At 44.0% G+C, this 19,820-nt stretch overlaps 1 protein-coding gene across 1 annotated transcript in view; it reads right to left on the reverse strand.

Moving 5' to 3' along the window:
• The window catches only part of SRD5A3 (steroid 5 alpha-reductase 3), a 304,080-nt gene that overhangs the window by 149,294 nt on the left and 134,966 nt on the right, over nt 1-19,820 (reverse strand). The window contains exon 3 of the mRNA XM_044062559.1: nt 11,069-11,260. Within this exon, the coding sequence (XP_043918494.1) occupies nt 11,069-11,260 (192 nt within the window). The remainder of the gene's footprint in view (nt 1-11,068; nt 11,261-19,820) is intronic.

Here is a 19,820-nt window from a genome sequence, read left to right on the forward strand (position 1 = left end):
CTGACCTTTAGAAGTACCTTTGGGAGGAGAGGCAGAGGTGGAAAGGCATACACAGGTGCCAACTGAAAGAAGCATCCACTTTCCGGGCTGTGTGATAGAAACCTTTAGGTGCAAAACTTTGGCAGCTGGTGGTTTAGTGGAAGCGAACAGATCTATGTCTGGAGTTCCCCATGACACTGTCATCTGAAATACATGAAGATCCAGTTTCACTTTCGTGGGATCCATAGTTGCCTGCTTAACACATCTGCTAAGGGTTCTGTACTCCTGGCAGAAACCTTGCCAGTTGGCTGCAAAGCAGCATGATCTCCCACAAAATCATTGCTGCCTGCATAGAGGATAAGAATGCTGTTCCCCCTTGTTTGGTGTACTCACATGACAGTTGTGTTGTCTATTAGAATGCCACTGCCTGGAAGAGAAGTAAATCCTTGAGAAAGCCAATGTACAAACTGGACTGCTAACATCTCCCTTCATGTTGATATGTAGATGCTGCAATCTGTGAGCCACTGTCTTGTATCACACTCCCACATTCAGGGCCGAGCTCCCCAAGCTGTCCTGAGGCATCTGTCGTTAGAATCTGGCCTTCGCCTCTGGCGGAGTCACAGAGTCCCTTGTTTAGGTGGCATTCCTGAGCCCACCACAAAATTCCTTTGAATGCAAGGTATTTGAATAGTGTCCAAATCCTGGCAGTGCTGTGTCCCTTGCATTTTTGAGATACCATGGCAAGCTTCCTCACTTATGCAGTTTGGCATTGGGAAGTACCAGAATACAGACTGCCATAGACCCTAGGAAACTGAGGACTGTCCTTGCAGTCAGCCAGGACTGATGAGATAGTTGATGGAAGTAAAGATTCTTTTGTTTGTCGGGGTTAAAAAAAGGCCATCTGGGTTGCTGTATTCAGTCTCACACCAGCACATGTCTTGAAGGGTACTAGACTGGACTTATTCCGTTCTGAATACCCTAGGCATCACCAGCACTGCTATCACATATTCCAAATGATGCTGAAAACACGTCGTCACTACTTGAGCCAGAATCAGGCAATGCGTCAAATAAGGATAGATTTGTATTCCTTTTAGCCTGAAGAAAGCTATCCTGGAGCCAGAACCTTTGTGAATACTCTTCAGTACCCAGTAGATAATGAGCAATGCAGAACTGATAATGAGAATTCCCAGCTTCAGCTGAATGCCTTCCTGCAAATTAGTCTGATAGGAACATGAAGATACTTCCTTCCAGGATCCCAAAGTTACCATCCAGTGATCTTTGCCCAGCAGAGGTAAAAGCTGTTGTAACGTCCAACATTTGAACTTGGGAATGTCCAGATAGTGTTGAGGGATAGACAGATCCAAAGTGGTCTCCCGTGTTCCCCTTTTTTGGTACTAGGAACAGAGCGAGAATAAAATCTAAGGCCTTTCTGGCTGGGAACCGGCTGAATGGCCCCAATTTGAACAACAGAGAGAATTTGCTTGTGAGACTCCTTTCGCTGTTGAGGGAGGAATGTCTGGCATGCCTTTGAGAAGAGTAAGGTATGGAAATAAAACCACCGTAACGGTGGTGAATGATATCAATACCCATCTGTCTTGGGTAAATTAAACTCCAGTTTTCTTTGAAGAGTGTAACTCCTCAAAGGTGCTGCCAGATAAGATTCTGGCAGCTGAAGAGCAGGTCATTGTGTCTGTTCTGAAAAGGACGGCCCTGCCTCACCAGAGACCCAGTGGGTGAACTCCTGTTCAGGCCTAAAAGAACCTTGAAATCTGCCTCTACCGCGTCTAGACCTACCCTAGACTGGGGAATCATAAACAGGATATGTCCACCCCTTGTGAGAGCCAATTTCTACTAAACTTGGGAGGCTAGACCTTGCAAAATCTTTAACAGTCTCATAGACTTAACATGTCTTCTTTTCTTTAGAACTAGCTACAGGCAGAACCAAACACATCAGATTGGCGAGGAGCATCTAATCCTTGTTTTCATGCTCAAGCTAAGTTACTGATCCAGCCAGAACATAAGGAACGAACCAGTGGCCACTTACCGAAGAGGCCTGCACAAAACCACATTGCAAAGAGATGCTTACCCACCTGTTCCAGAAACATGAACTAAATCTGCAACTCTTTACACTCATGCACCTTCCGTAGAAGCATCTACCTTAGACTTTAATTGTGAAAGGAGATATTTTGGTATTTTCAGCATGTGAAACTGGCGGTTCAAAGCTCTCATGGCCAAAGTGGAAAGTACACTTTCTTTCCCATCTATCCAAAGCCCTAGCCTCTTTATCTGGGAGGAACCCAGGTTGCAACAACAGAAGCCTTAACACCTTTAGGCCTAATGAAGAAACAGTTTCTGGGTCTGCCTAGGACTCTTAAAAAAGATACTTATGAGCACAGGCACCCTATAATATCCTATCGGTGGTTTGAAAACTGGAGCAGGAGGCAAAGAGGTCAGGGTTCAGAGAAATCTACAAAAACATCCTCTACCACATCTAGAACAGGAGGTATAGCTAAGGCCTGTGCTGGGGTAGAAACAAAATTCCCTAAGCCTTTTCCTGGAATCAGAGAAATCCTGACCTTCCCATTTCAAAATGCTCCCTCTCATGGAATGAAAGGTCTCTGAAAATGAAAAATCCTCAGGAGGAGGCAGAAGGAGTAAAGTCATCTACATCAGGAGATCAGAGTAAAGGGAATACTCCTGCAAGTCTTCAGCCGAAGACTCAGAAGCATCGAACACTGCTCAAAACTCCCAAGCTCAGGTTCCACCTAGGCCTCTTATCAGGAGGGGCATAGAACCTCTAATCATTGTAATCAAATCTTCTGCCATCTTAAGCATATGCTTCAACTTCAGTACAGACCCTGAAGAACTGGGGGTAACTCCTGAAACAAAACCTGGCCTGCCCCTGGGAGAGAAGCCTTACCCAGAGGCCTAACCACCTTAGGAAGGGAGGGAAGAACAGCTACCTAGAGAGCCCTTCCGCCTGGCCTACCTCCTGAGAGGTCACATCACGAGAAATGTCCAGAAGTCTCTCCTGGGATTCCAAAGAAATTTCTGGCGAACCCCTGGCTCCACGAGCCCTCTAAAGAACCGGCGTCGGGGTGAGCAGTTCTTTCAACCTAGGCTTGCTTTTGTCATTGGCTCTATGAAGCGCAGCTCCGGCGGCATTAATTACCTTCAAACTAACCTGGACTAGCTTTAAGTCTTGGCTAACTAGACTGTGGGGCGCAGGGCCAGGCCTAACGGAAGACAGATTTGATCTAGGTGGCGTTTCCACGAAAACTTTGTATTTCTGGGTCGGTAGCAGGGAAGACCCAAATAGTCCTCTAGCGAGGCGGAGAAACCTCCTGGATCGTCTGTCCATTAAAATGTGGTAGTACGCATCCTTGAGGTCTATTGAGCACATCCAGTCATTCTCCCGCAAGAGGGAGAATGGATTGAAGAGTGACCATTCGGAATTTTTCCTTGGTTACCGACAGGTTCAGGAGGGAAAGGTCTAGAATTGGTCTCAAGTCCCCTGTCTTTTTTGGCACCAGAAAAAACCTGGAGTGAAACCCTAATCCGAGCTGGTCTGGGGGGACAGGTTGGATGGCTCTTTTCTCTAGCAGCTGCTGGATTTCTGCGGCTGCACCCTCCCTCTGAGTGGGTGGTACATCGGGGAGGTTTCTGAGTCTAGGGACATGCTGCATTGGGATTTTGTAACCTCTGGATATGATACGAAGCACCCAACAGTCTGACGTGATGGACTCCCATGCTGCCAGGTACCTCGAGAAGCACCCCCCCCCGACTGCCTCCGGAGTGGAGCAGTCGGGCAACCCTTCAGGGCTGTTGCGTGGGCCGATCAGAGAAGGATTCTCTGGACCCAAAATTTCTCGGAGCCCCTCTGCCTCTAGGGCAGCGTCCTCCCTGTCTTCCTCTGCCACGGAAGGACTGGTTGTCCGGAGCAGGTTGGGAATGTTGTGATTTCTGGAACCACATCTTCTTCTGTCCCATTTGGTTCTTGGAGAAGGACCTCTGGAGAGCAGAGAAGCAGACTCCGACGGCAGACGTCTTCCCATCCTTCTCGCTCTGGACAAGTGTCTCACGAATGGTCTTGCCAAACAAGGCAGAACCATCAAAGGGGGCATTCGCAAAGGGCGCCTTAAAAGGCTCTGCGAAGTCGCAATGTCGGAGCCAGGCCTGGCGTCTCATAACTAGGCCCGCTCCGCTAGCTCTAGCAGCTCCCTCAGTGGCGTGGGACAACAGCCGCATAGAGGTGTTGGAAATAGATCTAAGAGTGGCCATACGAGTAGAGCACAACTGCTTGTCCTTCGCCGACATGGACTCTGGGGGGAAAGCAGCGTATTCGTTAATAAGATCTCGCTACATCCTGATGACATGTGCCATGTAGTTCAGGGACCTTACTGAGAAGGTCGCTAAACTAAATACCCACTTCCCAAGGCAATCCATCGAGCGGGACTCCTTGCTCAGTGGCTGGACCGAGGGGCTCTCCTGAGCTAGTTCCCTCTTAGTGGCTGCCGCCATCAACATGGCATCTACGGGGGGACCCTTGCTCCAGTGGGACCGGTCTGCGGGGGGGGGGGGGAGCTCAACATCCTATCCGGGCGTTTAGGAACTGGCTCCACAGTGTCCGGCTCCTTCCATGCCCTGGTGGTAATAAGGTCCACCAGGGGGTCGGCCGGAGGGGACACGCAAGAGGTAGACGGGGCCTGCTTTGAATGCCTCCAGGAACACGGACTCATCGGAGGAATCCTTGGGGGCAGACCCCCCCCCCAGATCCTGAGCATTTCCATGATGTCTCCAAAGGAGAGATCCTCAGGGGGTGACCTTGGGGAGCCTTCCCCTTCATCCAAGTCCGTGTCCTCTGTTAAGGACTCTGGGGAGTCCACGTGCCTCCTCTTACACTTGTGCTTGCAAGGCACTTCCTCGGGGGGGGGGGCTGTCTGAGGAGGTCCCACCAGCAACATCCTGTTCCAATGGAACAACCTGGGACATCAAAGCAGGCTGTCCCTGTGGCCGGGTGATGGGAGCCTGACCCAGCAGAGAGGGAGTGCAGGGTGGAGCCGAGACAAGAGCCGGGGGTCCGGATGCTCTCGACAGAGCCCTCTCCACTGCATCGAAGGCCGAGGGGGAAGCCGCTCTCCCTGGGTTCCAAAAGTCGACTCCCCCTCGGATCCGATGAAGGGATCGGAACCAGCGCCGAGACCGTCATATCCGAGGGACCAGTGTGCTCCGACCTGGATGGAGCCGAAGGCACACTGAATCCCTGGGATCCGAAGCTCGCCCCACGGCTCCGAGAGGTCAGATCAAACAATGGAACTGACAGACTCGAGGGCAGGGTCGGATCCGAAGTACTCAGTACTGTTGGCGCCGACCCACCCCCGTCTCCGACGCTGACAAGCTCCAAAGCGCTCCGAACCCGGGAAGCGGGTCGGAGAAGGAGCAATCGGAACAAAGAAAGGTGTCGAGCTCCCACCCGAAGGGGGGGGGGAGGCAAGAGCACTCCCATCTGCAGCTGGGCCTGGACGAACCTCCTCATCATCCGGTCCAAGTCTGCATCAGACAGGCTGTAGGTTGATCTGGAAGAGGCCACCGAGGCAGGCCTGGAATGCCGCCTCGATGACCACAATGGAGATCGGGTCTCCTCCTCCTTGGGTCCCAGGGAGAAGCAAGGAGATCGGAGCCGAGGAGGAGGAGACCTGGAAGCCGTGGAGGGAGAAGCCCGCTTAGCTGGGGGCCCTCCGCTTGTGGTGCTTCTCCCTCCGTTTCTCCCTCCTGGCCTCCCTGTCCTCCGGCGCTTTAGTGGAAATTTGAATCCCAGCCGGGGGAAGGGGGGCAGGAGTGGCTACCACCACAGACTGAGGAGGTGCCATGGGAGGAGCGGAGGCCGGAGCCTAATCTGGGGGCAAAAGTCCCGCCAGAATCAGCTTCGACCTCCGCTCTTTCAGTGCCCTGGGGTTGAACGCTGCACAAATGGTACAGCCCGAGGACAGGTGTTCAACCCCAAGGCACCGAACACACCGAGTGTGGCCATCTGCTGGAGAGAGCTTATGGCCACACTCGGTGCATTTAGAAAAAATAGGCTTAGGGGCCTCTGCCATACCTAAACTAAGGCTACACAAACACACTAGACCCCAAACGCAATCACACACAAGCACACACTAACGAAAAAGCGAGGGGAGGGTAAAAAACTAAAAATTCAAAGTTAACAGGCTAAAGAAAACCTAGCACACTCACACTGATTAAACTACGAAAAAAAAGACTGTGAAAATACACTTATCTATAAGAAATCGCCATGAGCTCACAATTCCGCTGACACACTTTAGAGCGGCAAACTAGATCTGAGGTCATTTGGGGTTGGCAAGGGATTATGGGTGAGGGGAGGAGCTAAGAGCTCGGATCCATACCTGTATGAATAGTTGCCGGCTTGGATCCGATATCGGATCCAAGACCCCACAGGTTGCAGACAAATGAAGTCCCTACTCCAGATCACATGTTTAAGTTTCTGTAAAGCCTTGCCCTTATCCCAGAAGGGACATAAATATAGCAGCAGCATATTCACCAAACAAGTGTATACTATCAAGAGGGGCATCCATCAACTTAGCTTAATATCATCAGGCAAAGGATAAAGCCGAAGCCAAAAATACCTCCTCATTACTGACCTAAAAAACAGCAGCCCTACAGGAAGCACCTGCTGCATCATAACTACACTTGATGAATGACAAGTCACCTGGGAGGAAGTCCATAAAGGAGAAAGAGCAGAAGTTTTACAGAGACTGGAAGATCAAAAATAAACTGACAAGTCTGGGATATGACAGCCAACAGACATATGGGTCCGATAATTAACAGCCCTAAAAACCAAGGCAGCAAAAGTGTAAACCTTCTTGCCTAGCCTTTCCATGGTTCTGCTATCTTTATCAGAGGACAGTAACTTGGAAGGAAGCAATTGAGAGGGGTTGTCAGAGGCTACAGACACCACCACGGTGTAAGCAGCAGGACACTTGTACAAAAATTTACAGTCCTCAGGAACCCTATAGAATATATCAGGTTTCTTGGGAGCAGGGCCTGAGAGTCTGGAGCCTTAGAAGCATTGGAAAATATATCCAACAAGGCAGCCAAAACATGAGGAACAGCAGAAGGTTTACAAGAGCCCATTTGCAACAACTCATAGTATCTTTTATGTACCTCAGGTACCTAAGCACAATCCCATTTAAAGAACTCCATCATCCTGGAGTGTGTGTCCCTAAAAGAAATGGAGTGTGTGTCCCTAAAACAAATCTGTTCAAAGGCGGTATCAGGACTGTAGATTCCTCTTCCTCTGATCCACAGTCCAAAGCAGAAGAAGAGTAAAGCAAGGGATTCCACATCCAAATTCAGCACCTCCTCAGAGCTGTCCCCTTGGTCTTTTTTAGGGGAGTAGAGGACTAAGGGGAGGGGAGGGGCTGGAATACAAAATCCCTGATGAGGTTTCAATGCCATCAAGCACTAAACAAACCCTGAGTGAAGGCCGGCTATTCACTTTGTGGATCCTTAAGAGCATGAGAAATATGTTTAGTCTTTTGCTTTTTCATCAATGGGATGTCTGTCTTATAAAATCTGGAAGCTTCTGGCACAGAACTACATTTAATGATTGTAATAGGGACTTCTCTGACTAACATCTGAGGAACACCCCTAGGCCCCTCAGAAATAATCTGCTGTGGTCCCCCCCCACCTAGTGCCCAAAACGGATGTCTGTCATACTTAAAGTAAGATCACTGCCAGCCTCCAACCTGGTCAAGGCAGACGAATCTAATGACAAAGCCAGGCGAACCTCTGGGCATTCACTTCCATGGGAGAGGTGTCCAGCAGAGGCTGAACAGCAGAAGATTCTGGCCTAGGCTTCTTGGCCATCTTCTTCACTCACAGCTGTCCTTTGGAGTGGGAAGTACCCTCCACTGTGTCTTTAGCAAGAAGCTTAAGACGCTGATTTTCAAGATAAAGCACAAAAGAGACAGTCTACTCTGAAGGGTTTCAAGTATGAAAGCCTAACAAATGGAACAGACATATGATCGTGAGAGGCACCTAAGCAAAATAAAAGACACTGGTTGTGGTGGTCTATATTGGATGACAAGTAAAAAGGAACCCCAACAAGGCACTTATCTGTAATGGCTTGGTGAACCAGCAAAGGACCAGGTGTAAAGACTATCAAGCGATTGCATTCAGACTGGCGGCAAAGAAGTTATATGGATGGTACATCTGGATATCACCATTATGCTCTACACTACACAAGGGGCACGCGTGACATATGGCATACCTTAAAGCAACCTAAAGGCTTTAGTATACTGGCTGGACATTGGGCCGCCCTTGGCAGGGGATCTCTAATGTAATGAATACTGCAAAAGTGAAATGGAAGGGCATCTTGGAGTTCTCTGCAAACTGATTCAGATGACTGAGATCCAAAATTGGTCTATGGTCATGTTTTCTTTGGCACTAAAAAGATCCTTGAGTAAACTCCGTATCCTGTTTGGTCTGGTGGGACCTCTTGGAAGATTCTCTTGATTAGCAGCTTTTAAATTTCTAGAGTTGCTAACTCCCTCTGACTGGGTGAAACATCACGGAGACATTTCTCTGTTTGACTGGTGGAAATTGTAAAAAGGGAATGAAATAGCCTCTGCATACATTTCTTTGTACCCAAGAATCTTTTGTGATGGCTGCCCAGGCATTTGGGTACAAAGACAAGCACCCCCCCCCCAACTGCCTCCAGAGAAAAGCAGTTGGGCAACCCTTTAGAAGCACTGAAAAGGACCCCTTTTGCCACAAGGGTAGCATCTTCTATTATTACTTCCCCCTCTGCCCCTGGCAGAAAGTTCCCCTTGTGAATCCTGCAAAGCACCTTGGGATTTTCAGAACCACATCTTTTTCTTGCCACGCTGTTTCCTAGAAAAGGATCTTTGCAGGGCAGAAAAATGGATTCCCATGTCAGATAAGGTCTTTCCATCTTGCTCACTCCAGGAAATTAGGAGTTATGTACTTGCCATAACCTGTCATCTGTGTTGTCCAATTTCTTTTCAGTGTATTTGAATTTTCACGCTTTGCGCCTTCCATTTTTCCGGTTTGTCTTAGCTAGTCACTGTAATAGTTTGTAAAAAAGGAATTATCTAAGTTTGTTTTATCTATATAATGGCATCTTCAGTGTCTTGTCTTGGGTATAATGCACAACCTTCAGAAGTCAAATCTGACTCCAATTCAAAATTTGGAGTTCATTAGAACACTGTTTAACACCTTTACAGAGATGGCGGTTTTACCCCCTCACAGACAACCAACCAAGACTCACTTTGTAAAGAAATAACACCTAACCACTATATAGATATAATAGATTATCTAAGTTTTTTTTTGTTTATAAACCATTACAGTGACTAGCTAAGACAAAAGCAGAAGGTGCCAAAGGTGTGAAAATTCAAATATACTAAAAAGAACCCAGAAGTGAGGAATAATAAAATGGACAACATCAGATGTGTGTCTAACAGTGGGCCCAAACAAGGAAGATCCATCAAAAGGAGATTTTATGAAAGAAGACTTTAAGGGCTCCTCAAAATCACACAAGCACATCCAAGAATGCCTCCTGATGACTAAGCCTGAACCCGCAGCCCGTGAAGAACCTTCAGCTGCACGAGGGATTAATCTCATGGACGCATTAGATATGGATTGATGGGGCCAGTTGCAAGGAAAAAACCTTCTGTTCCTCTGCTGACATGGATCCAGCGGTAGACTTGGAGAGTTCCTTAAGCAAGTCCCTCTGTAATCTAGTAAAGTGTGCCAAATATTTAAATGACTGTAAGGCAAAGGTCACTGAAGCATAAATGTACTTTCCAAACCTGTCCAACACCACAGACTATTAGGAGGATGGACAGCTCCTTTTTTGTGGCTGCCTCGACAACCATGGCATCTACAGGGATTCCCTTACTCTGGGCAGAGCTAGGATCTTGTCCAGATGAAGAGGCATTGATTCTACAGTATCTGATTCCTTCCAAGCCTGGCGGGAGACAAGGTCTATGAAATCATCCACCTGGGGGGTAACACAAGACGTAGACAGGCCAGACGCAAAAACTTCTACAAACACCAGATCCTCCTGGGAAAGGGGTTCGGAGGACCAACCACTCTTTTGGTGGAGGATCTCAAGAATGTCTCCAAAGGAGCCATCTTCTTGTGGTGACCTGGGGGACCAATTTCCTGTGCGACCAGGGCTCCGAAGACGACTTCTACTTTTTGGAGGGGATTTGAGCCCCTGGTGCAGAAGCAGACAAAGGAGGAGCTGAAGCACAAAGAAGGCCCTTCAGAACCAGTTTATTGTAGTTATCACTAATAGCCTTGGTATTAAACCCCACACATTTTTGACAGGAGGAATCCTGGTGACTAAGGCCTAAAGAAAGATTTCCTTTTTTTTTTTTTTTGAAAGTCAGAAGAGAAAGGGAAAAAAATTACCAACAGTGGTAAAATATAGACGAACTCTGGTAGACAGGTATGAAAAAGAAAGGGTTACCAGCAATGGTAAAGAAATACCTGAAAAAGAGTAGGAATAAAAGCGGAAAACACTAAAAGTAGTGAAGGGAGGAGGGGGTACAGGAAACAAAGAGAATTAGATTATAAAGAAAAATAAAATCTAATTTTTACTCACAAAGGCTTGAAAACTACAACCCACAGCTCGAGACAGCATGATGTTACCGTTACAGCAGCAAACGAGATCTGGGGTAATTCAGTAGTAAGGGGTATTATAGGCAAGAAGAGCAGCTCGAGAATCAGATCCAAGTGTCTGGAAGAAAAGTGGTGGAGTCGGACCTGAAAACCATATGTTGAGGAATGAATGAAAATGACAACATCAAATTAGCTAGTTAAATAAGATCTGCAGCTTACCGACTCAGTAGGGAATATGCAATAATGTGTGTCTACTGGTTCGTGTCTACTACCAAAAAATAATATGTCTGATCATCACTGCATATTCAGTAGGTTTCTTTTTTTCTAATGTCCAGTTGGAATGAATCAGATGTACCACTTAGCCTTAAAAAGCAAGTCACACACAAAACTTAAATTACCAGTCATGACAAAGTGATCTTACCTTTATTTTCAGTAAATGTTTTTTGGCACAGTATTGTTAAGCCTAGTAGGATGTAATAACAAACTCCAAAGCAGTATAGCACTACATGAATCACTCCATTGGAGAAAACACTGATGAACAGGCACTCTATTAGTCGATGGATACTTTGAAGCAACAGCAAAACAAGCATCAGAACAACTGACACTTCATCACCTACAAATAAAAGAACATTGAGTTACTAAAACACTCAAGTGATTTCCAAAACTATAACAAAAAAAACAAAACTGAAGCTCACCCTCAGCATCTAACAGCCTTTATTCATACTCAAAGTGGTGGGGAATACAAGAGTAATGTCTCAGTATAGACATTTACTACATACAAAAGCTACACAAGTGTGCTGCTGTCAGAAAGACTTTTGGTAAAAACATGATACAAGTCGTTTTTCAGACAACTGCAAATGTGTTGTCATTGATATTACATGCCTCACTCCCACCCTCTCAAACATTTCATACATTTATTATCTCTCACCTCCTGCTTACAATGTTGAGTAATTTGTCAGGAATACTCCTGTGTGTTTTCTTACTCTCCCCAAACAAAAAATATATTATCTCAAATGGGCATCAGCTCATATGCATGCAATTCATTTTTTAAAAATGCAAGTAAAATTAATACTACTAAATTGTCAATGCAGTGGCAGGGCCATCCCCTGCAGTAGCCTGGATTCAATGGTGATCAAAGCATATACAATATGATGCCCACAGCATCAAAAATAGTCAAGACAAAAAGTTTCTGTATATGATGCTGTGTTATGATGCAATGTAGTTAGTAAACATGCAGAAGGCTTTACAAAGAAATGTGAAAGATGTTAAGTTGTAGGATTATATGCATGCAACATGTCTATATCTAGTCATATATCATGCATAACAGGAAAAATCAGTGCACAGCTGTGGTAGATTAACCCTTGTCCTCCCCATTCCATACCCTCCCAAGGACGTGTAAAGTGGGCATGAAAAATCAGTAACTCAGTTCAACTACCTCTAAAAACTCTCCTAAGCTTTATTTCCTCGGACTTCTTCCTTCACTAAAAATTACTGACGTTTAGTCTAAAATGATTGAATTACAGCTCCTCTGTAATTCTTGCATATTATCCAAAAGCCTCAAAGCCCTGACCTCCTAAACAGAAAGTTGTTGGAATACTGTAGTTGGGATCAAACACTGGTTCCACAGAGACTCGCATCACAGATGCAGAAAAAGGTAGCAAGGGAAATAATAGTATTTAGACTGCATGCAACACAAAACAAAAAAAGATCACAATAGCCTAGGCCCTTGGGCCGATAGCCTAGTACCTACCTATGAACCTATCTTCATTAGCACTCCAAGAAAAATCTTGATGAGTGCATGGGAAATAGGAAATACACCCCAGGGATCACTTCTGTATCTCTGCTCAACAGCGGCACAGAAAAATAACTTTCTTGGGTGGCTTAAGCCAGGGAACCTTGTTGGCTAGGCTTACATAGGCCCTTGGACAGATAGCCTAGTACCTACCTATGAACCTATCTTCTTCACAAATGCAGAATTGTAGTTTTCCTCCCTGAGGACAGCTCGATAATGTTTAGGTGCCACAACAGTATATAAGGACCATGGATTCAGGTATAGCACAGGCTACAACACACAGCCAAAGTCCTTTAAGAAAATAACAAAAAAGAGGTGACATGACAAGATAAGTATATTTAGAAAGCTCTGATACCCACTAAAACATACCCCTGCCAAAACCTCTCATATGAGCATTCAAACAGAGGCAGACAGGCAAACACACACACTCGCGCACACACACACACACACACGCACACACGCACGCACACACACACTCTCTCTCTCTCTTTGAAAACAAACTAAAAATTAGAGTTTTTTTGGGAAGCAGCTGCAAATTCAGCTAAGCTTTCTAAAGAGCTCACACAAGCAACTCAATCAGCTCTGTCCAGTCTTTCATGGTGCACGTCATTAGTTGCAGTTATTTTCTTATATTTACAGACTACAACATCAACAGCACACTTGTTAATGTTTTTTTCCTTTCAGTTTTTATTTAGTAGTGTCTGGAAGTTAAACTGTAATGCATGTTTACATAGCAACAATTTTATTACTGTATGAAGATCTTCATATTACTTTGTGTATGATAATTGCTAAACTGTTTAAGTACTCTACTTCTCTAAGGAAGGCCGCAGTCCCTAAACAAACCAGATTGCAATTGCTACAGCAACTGAAATTTAACTGAATTTACTACTGTCACTACCACTGTTACTACCATTACAATTACTAACAGAACAGGGCTGCAATTTACAGAAAAAGAGTTACATGTATTAAAACAGGGGGAAACAAGTAGGTATGATGTATCAAAAACTTTCTACGACCATCTTAATCCCAACACAAATTTTGTAGTGAGGCAGTTTTATGTTAGAGATGGTAAATTAACAAAAGAATCTGCATAAACAGCATATTAACAACACATGACTTTTAGTACCAGATAACCAAACCCTGTCTTCAACCTGAAAATTTCCAAACTCTGCAATAGCTTTGCAATTGTACTGACAGGAAAAGGAAGAGACTCACAAGCCTCTGAACACATCCCCAGAAATGCGATCCTTACCTCTCCTTGCAACTCTTAGTCCAGTGGTGAATACAGTCTTAAATCATAGTAATCAAATCTTCTGCCATTTTAAGGCTGGCGTTCTTAGGTACAGGGTACTAATCTTGCGCGAAGCCCACTGAAGCTGAACTTGGCCTACCCTCATTAAACATCAATAGTTACTGCATTCCTGAACCAAATCACTGACACAGTCAAGCCTCAAACCTGTCTTTGACTTCTCAAAACAAAGATTTGAGTGCCCTTTTCCAGGGGTAAAGATAAAAATACTTCACATCCAAGTTTTTATTTGACAGATGCCATTATTCACAATTTCCTACACGATGTTCTTGCTACACTTGAAGAAATCATGCAAGAACAGATCAGATGACAACCAGCATTCAATTCAATGGTTCAAAGACCCATTCAGCATCCAAAACAAGGTCAAGTAAGGGTGTATTATCATGGGTTTATAGGCAAGTACTAGGGCAGCTGCCCTTGCAGGTCATGTCAAGCTGAGCCAGTTTCACTTTTTATGCTCAAATTAACCTATCCCATTTGGTTAGAGATTGGCCTTACCCATCCCATGGTCGATAATTATATATTACCCCTAATGAGAATAACTGAAATCATACCATAATTTGAGGGGACCCACACATAGGATAAAGCATTTAGGAGATGCCTCTGTCCATTCCTGCAGGATGGCCAAGTCATCTGGGAAATCAAGGACTGCTCCTAGCTTGCAGTCATCTGCAAACTTAGTCAGCCCGTTGGTATTGGCTTTTGTTTAATGTGAAAGTCCGACTGGGCACAAGTCCCATTTTCAGCAGAGCCTGGGGAGAAATGCTGCATTTTTATAGATACAGTAGAAGGCAGTTATAAAAGATTTACATAATAAATGTACATACATACATACATAGAATAGTAATGATACGACAATCAAAAAAATTAATGTAAATACACAGAATAGTAAGTGAGGTGGTACAGCGGTAGCAGTTACCTCACAGCAAGAGGTTCTCCCGTTCGATTCTTGGCTTGGCTTGGGAGGGCCTTCTGTGTGGAGTCTGCATGTCCTCCCCGCGGTTGAGTAGCGCTCAAAAGACATGCGTGCGTAAATGGGCGTGCCTTCGTTGAAGGTTGGGCGTCGAGCTGGCACCTTGGCGTTTCATAAAAATCTACTGCCAATCATTAGCGGACCAGAGTTCCGCTGTGGCGACCCCTTACCGAGAAAAAGCCGAAAGACAACCACCACACAGAATAGTAAGTGAACATGAATAGAATAATAATGACATAACAGTCAATGAAAACATGACAGTAATATTTTACTAGATTCTTGTTTTAATATCAAACTTATAAGAGTCTAGTTATTTTTCAGATGGAATCAGATGGAAATAGTGAATAGGAAACAGTGAAGTATTTATAGGATGAAGATGTTTGCAAACTGAATAAGCATGAGGAGGGCAAAGTAAAAGGAAGACAAGAGTAGTAGTGGACAGGGGTAGATGATAGTGAGATAGTTAGAGATTTTGAAGTAGTAGTTGTATTACGGCCAGTTACACAAGAGTGGTGACAGTAAGGGTTAGGAGATTATCCAGGAACATCACATGTACAGAGCTGTTAACTGAGTAGGTAGGTCTTTAGTTGAGTTTTAAACAATTTTAGGGAGTGTTCTTGTCATATTGCTAGAGGGATAGAGTTCCGGGATTTTGCAAGGTGGTGGAAGAGAAGCAATTTGCCAGCAGAATTGTTGGGTTTGGATACAAGTAATAGATACCTGTCCAGTGAATTTGGTGGCCTAGATGGGCTATACATTTGCATGAAGTTGGAGATGGATGGATAGTTGTGAGGAAATTGTGAGTAGGTTAGATAATGTGGGAATTCCAGCCACTATAATTCCTTTAGGGCAGCACAGTTCTACTTGGAAGTCTGACAGCAAATCATGCTGTTTTGTAGTAACATTGTTCAAGTTACTGTAGTAATGTCATGTGGATGTTAAGGATGGATGTAGAATATGTTAGAGTAGACAAGAGGAGAGAAAAGGCATGTGTTTTCTTATAGTGTCTGCGAGGAAACGTTTGGCTCTATGGAGAGAAAGTTTTTGGTATAATTTTTCGCTATATTTTGGATGTGCGTGTCAAATTTTAGGATGCCATCTACACAGATGCCTACCAATTTAGTATGTAACAAGTTTAATTTTTGTTTTTGCTGGATGAGGTAACTGATAAAGAGGTTTTGTTGACAGCAAGCTGTCTAGGAGTGAATAGGATTAGTTTGGATTTATTTGGGTTAGGAATGGTTGGGCAGATGACAGCCAGGTTTTGATACAGGAGAAGGATTCCTACGCAAGTTCTTGAATTTGTTGACATTTTTGCAAGACAGATAACTGTGAAATGTCCTCCAGCTGTAAAGTGTTAGTAGCGCAATTGGCAGATCCCAACAGATGTTCAGTGCACAGCTGCATTTAGAAATAAATGTAGATATTGCACATCTGGTCAAAAGTGGGCACTGGAGCATTTTGTGTGTGGTAATGTACTAGGGATACAGTTCTACGGGCTTTGTGTAGATCATTGATGAAGATGTTAAAGAGAATGGGCTCCAGGACTCATCCTTGTGGTACACCAAATGGGATGGTGAGGAAGGATGAGGTGTGTTTTTGCCACTTGACAGCCTGAGCTCTAATTTTGAAGTAGTTATCAAACCATAACATAGCAGTGGTGTTGAGTCCTTGAACATCACAAATCTTTGCACTGGACAAGAAGCTTACAGTCACCCCGCTCTTGGCCAGGCTATTGACTGTGGAGAGCGTATGTTCAATTACGGAATCACCCATGACTAAAACGTTTCCCTGTAGGAAGCATACTTTGTGGGTCTTTTGCACTTAGGCCTACCTTCTTGGCAACTCCTGGTCAGTGTGTATTTGCCAAATGTGTGAATGCAGAAGGAGAAGGTGTTGCCTTGTGCACTGGAGGCTGGGATCTTTTAGAATTTGCTGTTGGAGAGTTTGGGAAGTTTTACTTTACAGCCTCAGCGAAAGTTATAAACTTAATGGTGTGTTGCCTCCACATTTCCTACACATTTATATCTCTTGCAGAGTACACCAAATTTGTTAGAAGTCAGTAAACTTATGTTACTCACTACACTGCCAATGCAATCAGACTGACCACAGATGGGGTGAAAACAGACTGTTGAGCTATGCTGCAAGAGAGTAGAGGACTTAGACTGGTTGTATTATTCAGGGGTTGGAGGAAGACTACCACTGAAAACAATGAAGTGATACTCTGAAGTAAAGTTAGATGGTGGTTAATCTAGCAGTACTTTCTGAAAAGGCAGAATCAGGATGCCAGAATGATGAATAGCAGTGATTTGCCTATTGGATACTGTAGAATATGTGTCCGTGTGTGTTGTACCTTTAAGAAGTGTTTACAAGGGCTGAACATGCATACAAATAGCAAGCACGTGCTAGATTCAGTGCCATTCTGAGAGTGCAGCCAGGGAGTGAGCATGTATGAGAGAAATAGTCTGTTTATAAGTTTATCTAAGTTAGTGTTATTTGCCTCAATCCTGATATGTATGTACATAAAGCTGCTTGAACAAAACCCATGCATGTTCGTCTGTTTAATCCTGACAAGATGAATGACATGGTGTCAGAACTGGGATTCCTGAGGCCGCTTTTCAGAGATACGAGGTGCAGAATTGACATTGAAGGCAGAACAACAGAAATGAGAGCAGAAAAGGGGCCAGAAACAAGCTAAAGGTAATGAAAACTTGCATGAATGACTATTTTATTAAAATAGATAAAATGGAGCATTACAAGAGCACAAAACACACAAACGAATAGCACAGAAACGTTTATTAAGCAAACAAAAGGTATAAAAAGTTTATTACATGAAATGTTCGAAATTTAGGTATTTGATAAAACGATCAGAAAAGCACATAGGAGGTTCAAACTCACGTCGGAACTGCTAAATGAGCATGTTTAAAGTAAAATGAGCACAAGAAAAGAGGTTGAAAGGGCATACTAAGCATAAATAAAGCAAGGTGACTGCATGTTGTTTGGCAAATTACAATATTTTGGCATAAACAGTTATTTTGCATTAACTAAAGCCCTGAACAGCAAAACTGGAGTTATTCGAAGCACTGCAAAGTGTGTAAAAGTAATTAGTGTGCGTTTATTACTGCGCATTTATTCTGAAGAGTTTATTGTGTGCAAAGTTCCAACTATTTCATGCAGTGCAGTCAAAATACAGCCATTTAGAAAAGTGTCTTGTGCTGGGTGCGTCTGTTCGCAAAGTGCCATTACAGAGTTTTTCTTTCACTGTAAAGAATTACTTAGCAAAGTACAGCCATTTTGGAAGTGTTTCAATGTGCTGTGTACTGTTTATTCGCAATGTGCAGCTACTTCAAAATGTTTCTTACTTTGAGCTTCTTCTGCTGCCCAGTTTATTCGCAGAGTGCAGTTATTTTGAAATGGTTTCTTATAATGATGATAAATAACTTTACAGTACAATAATTTTAAGAGTATTACAGTACCCAGGAGACTTATTTCTCAAAGTATTTCACAGAGTTCAATTACTCAGAGGCTTATTGTGCTATTGGGCATAGTTACAAGTACTGATATAAATTTCTGGCATATATATATATATATATATATATATATATATATATGTGTGTGTGTGTGTATGTGTGTATGTGCGTGTGTGTGTGTGTGTGTGTGTATGTGTATGTGTGTGTGCGCGAGATCATGCATACTTGCTAAAGCCTTCGCTGATGTATTAATATGGTAGAGGCATTTTGTAGACCAGGTCTACTTGCATTTGATCAGAATATTGCAGAGTACTGCAGAATACTGAGCAAGAGTAGAATATTTTCATATGAGCAGCTTACTCAGATAAAGATGTATGCCTCAAGGCATTTGTTTTGCTTAACCTAGCTGGGTCAGAGGCCACTGAGAGAGAGAGAGCATTCATTTGTGTATGCACCAACAGTAGATGAAGATGAAGGTAAAGGTAAAAATAGTCATATTGTTGTCCAGGCTGAAACACAGGAAGATCCTGTGTTTGAAGTGTAAATTCAAAGAAATGTGCAACCCCCAGACCAATGTTACATTAGAGAGGCATTTATTTTATACAAGAGACCAAAGGCCAGAAGAAATATTTGCAGCCTACATCACTGACTTGAGACACAAAGCTAAAACTTGCATGTTTGGTGATTTAAAAGATGAGCTAATAAAGGGCAGGCTTGTGTGTGGTACTAATAGTGCTGCTGTGAGAAAGATTTTGCTTCATGACAGAGATTTACCGTTGAGCAAGGCTATTGAGATTTGTCATGTCCCTGAAGTTACAGAAAGGCACAAGTATCCTTGCAAGTGACAAGAGTATGGTTTCAGCAGGCTCCAGAGCAAATGTAGACAGCGTGCAGCATGTGGCAAGCAGAAACAGGCCTAAGCACATGGTATCTGCAGGTGTGGCAGGGAATACCCAAAGTTTTCCAGCAAGTTCCAAGACTAATCCAGTTAAAGGAGCATGCTCAGTGCAGAACAAACATTGCTCGGTACAGCACAAGGGTGAATCAGCAAAACCCATTCAAGCTTCATTGTTAACTGTCGTAATTGTGCTGCCAACCATGAGTCTAAAAGAGAAAGGTGCTTAGCATTTGGTCAGCAATTTCACAAGTGTAAAAAAATGGAATCATTTTCAAAAGTTTTGTGGATCAAACAAACCTCACTCAGTTGCAAAGAAAGATCACTCAAAAAAGCAAATTGATCATGTAGGTTTGCAGTCTACTTTCTGCATAGATGGTATATCAGTGACTGGTGAAAAAGTTAATGCAGTAGACTTATCAGCAAAAGGTAAAGTGTTTTGTACTGTTCTGATCCATAGCAAATCCATCGAGCTTAAAGTAGACACTGAAGTGTAATGTCATATCGGCACAGTTACAAGTTGCTGTTTTACACAGTTCGAAGACCTGTGCAGTCATTATTAGGTCTCAGAGACCGTTTGAGAATGGATTTGCTTTCATTTACTGAAGAGGTTCATCATATAAGCACGTCCCAGTTCCAACTTCACTGATGCTATTTTCTCAGAATATGCTGATGTCTTTAATAAGCTAGGCAAGCTTCCAGTTGTGTATTCCATGAAGTTAGACCCAGAGGTC

Source organism: Protopterus annectens, chromosome 2.part1, assembly GCF_019279795.1.
Source record: "Protopterus annectens isolate FY-2018-M chromosome 2.part1, PAN1.0, whole genome shotgun sequence".
NCBI lineage: Eukaryota > Metazoa > Chordata > Ceratodontiformes > Protopteridae > Protopterus > Protopterus annectens.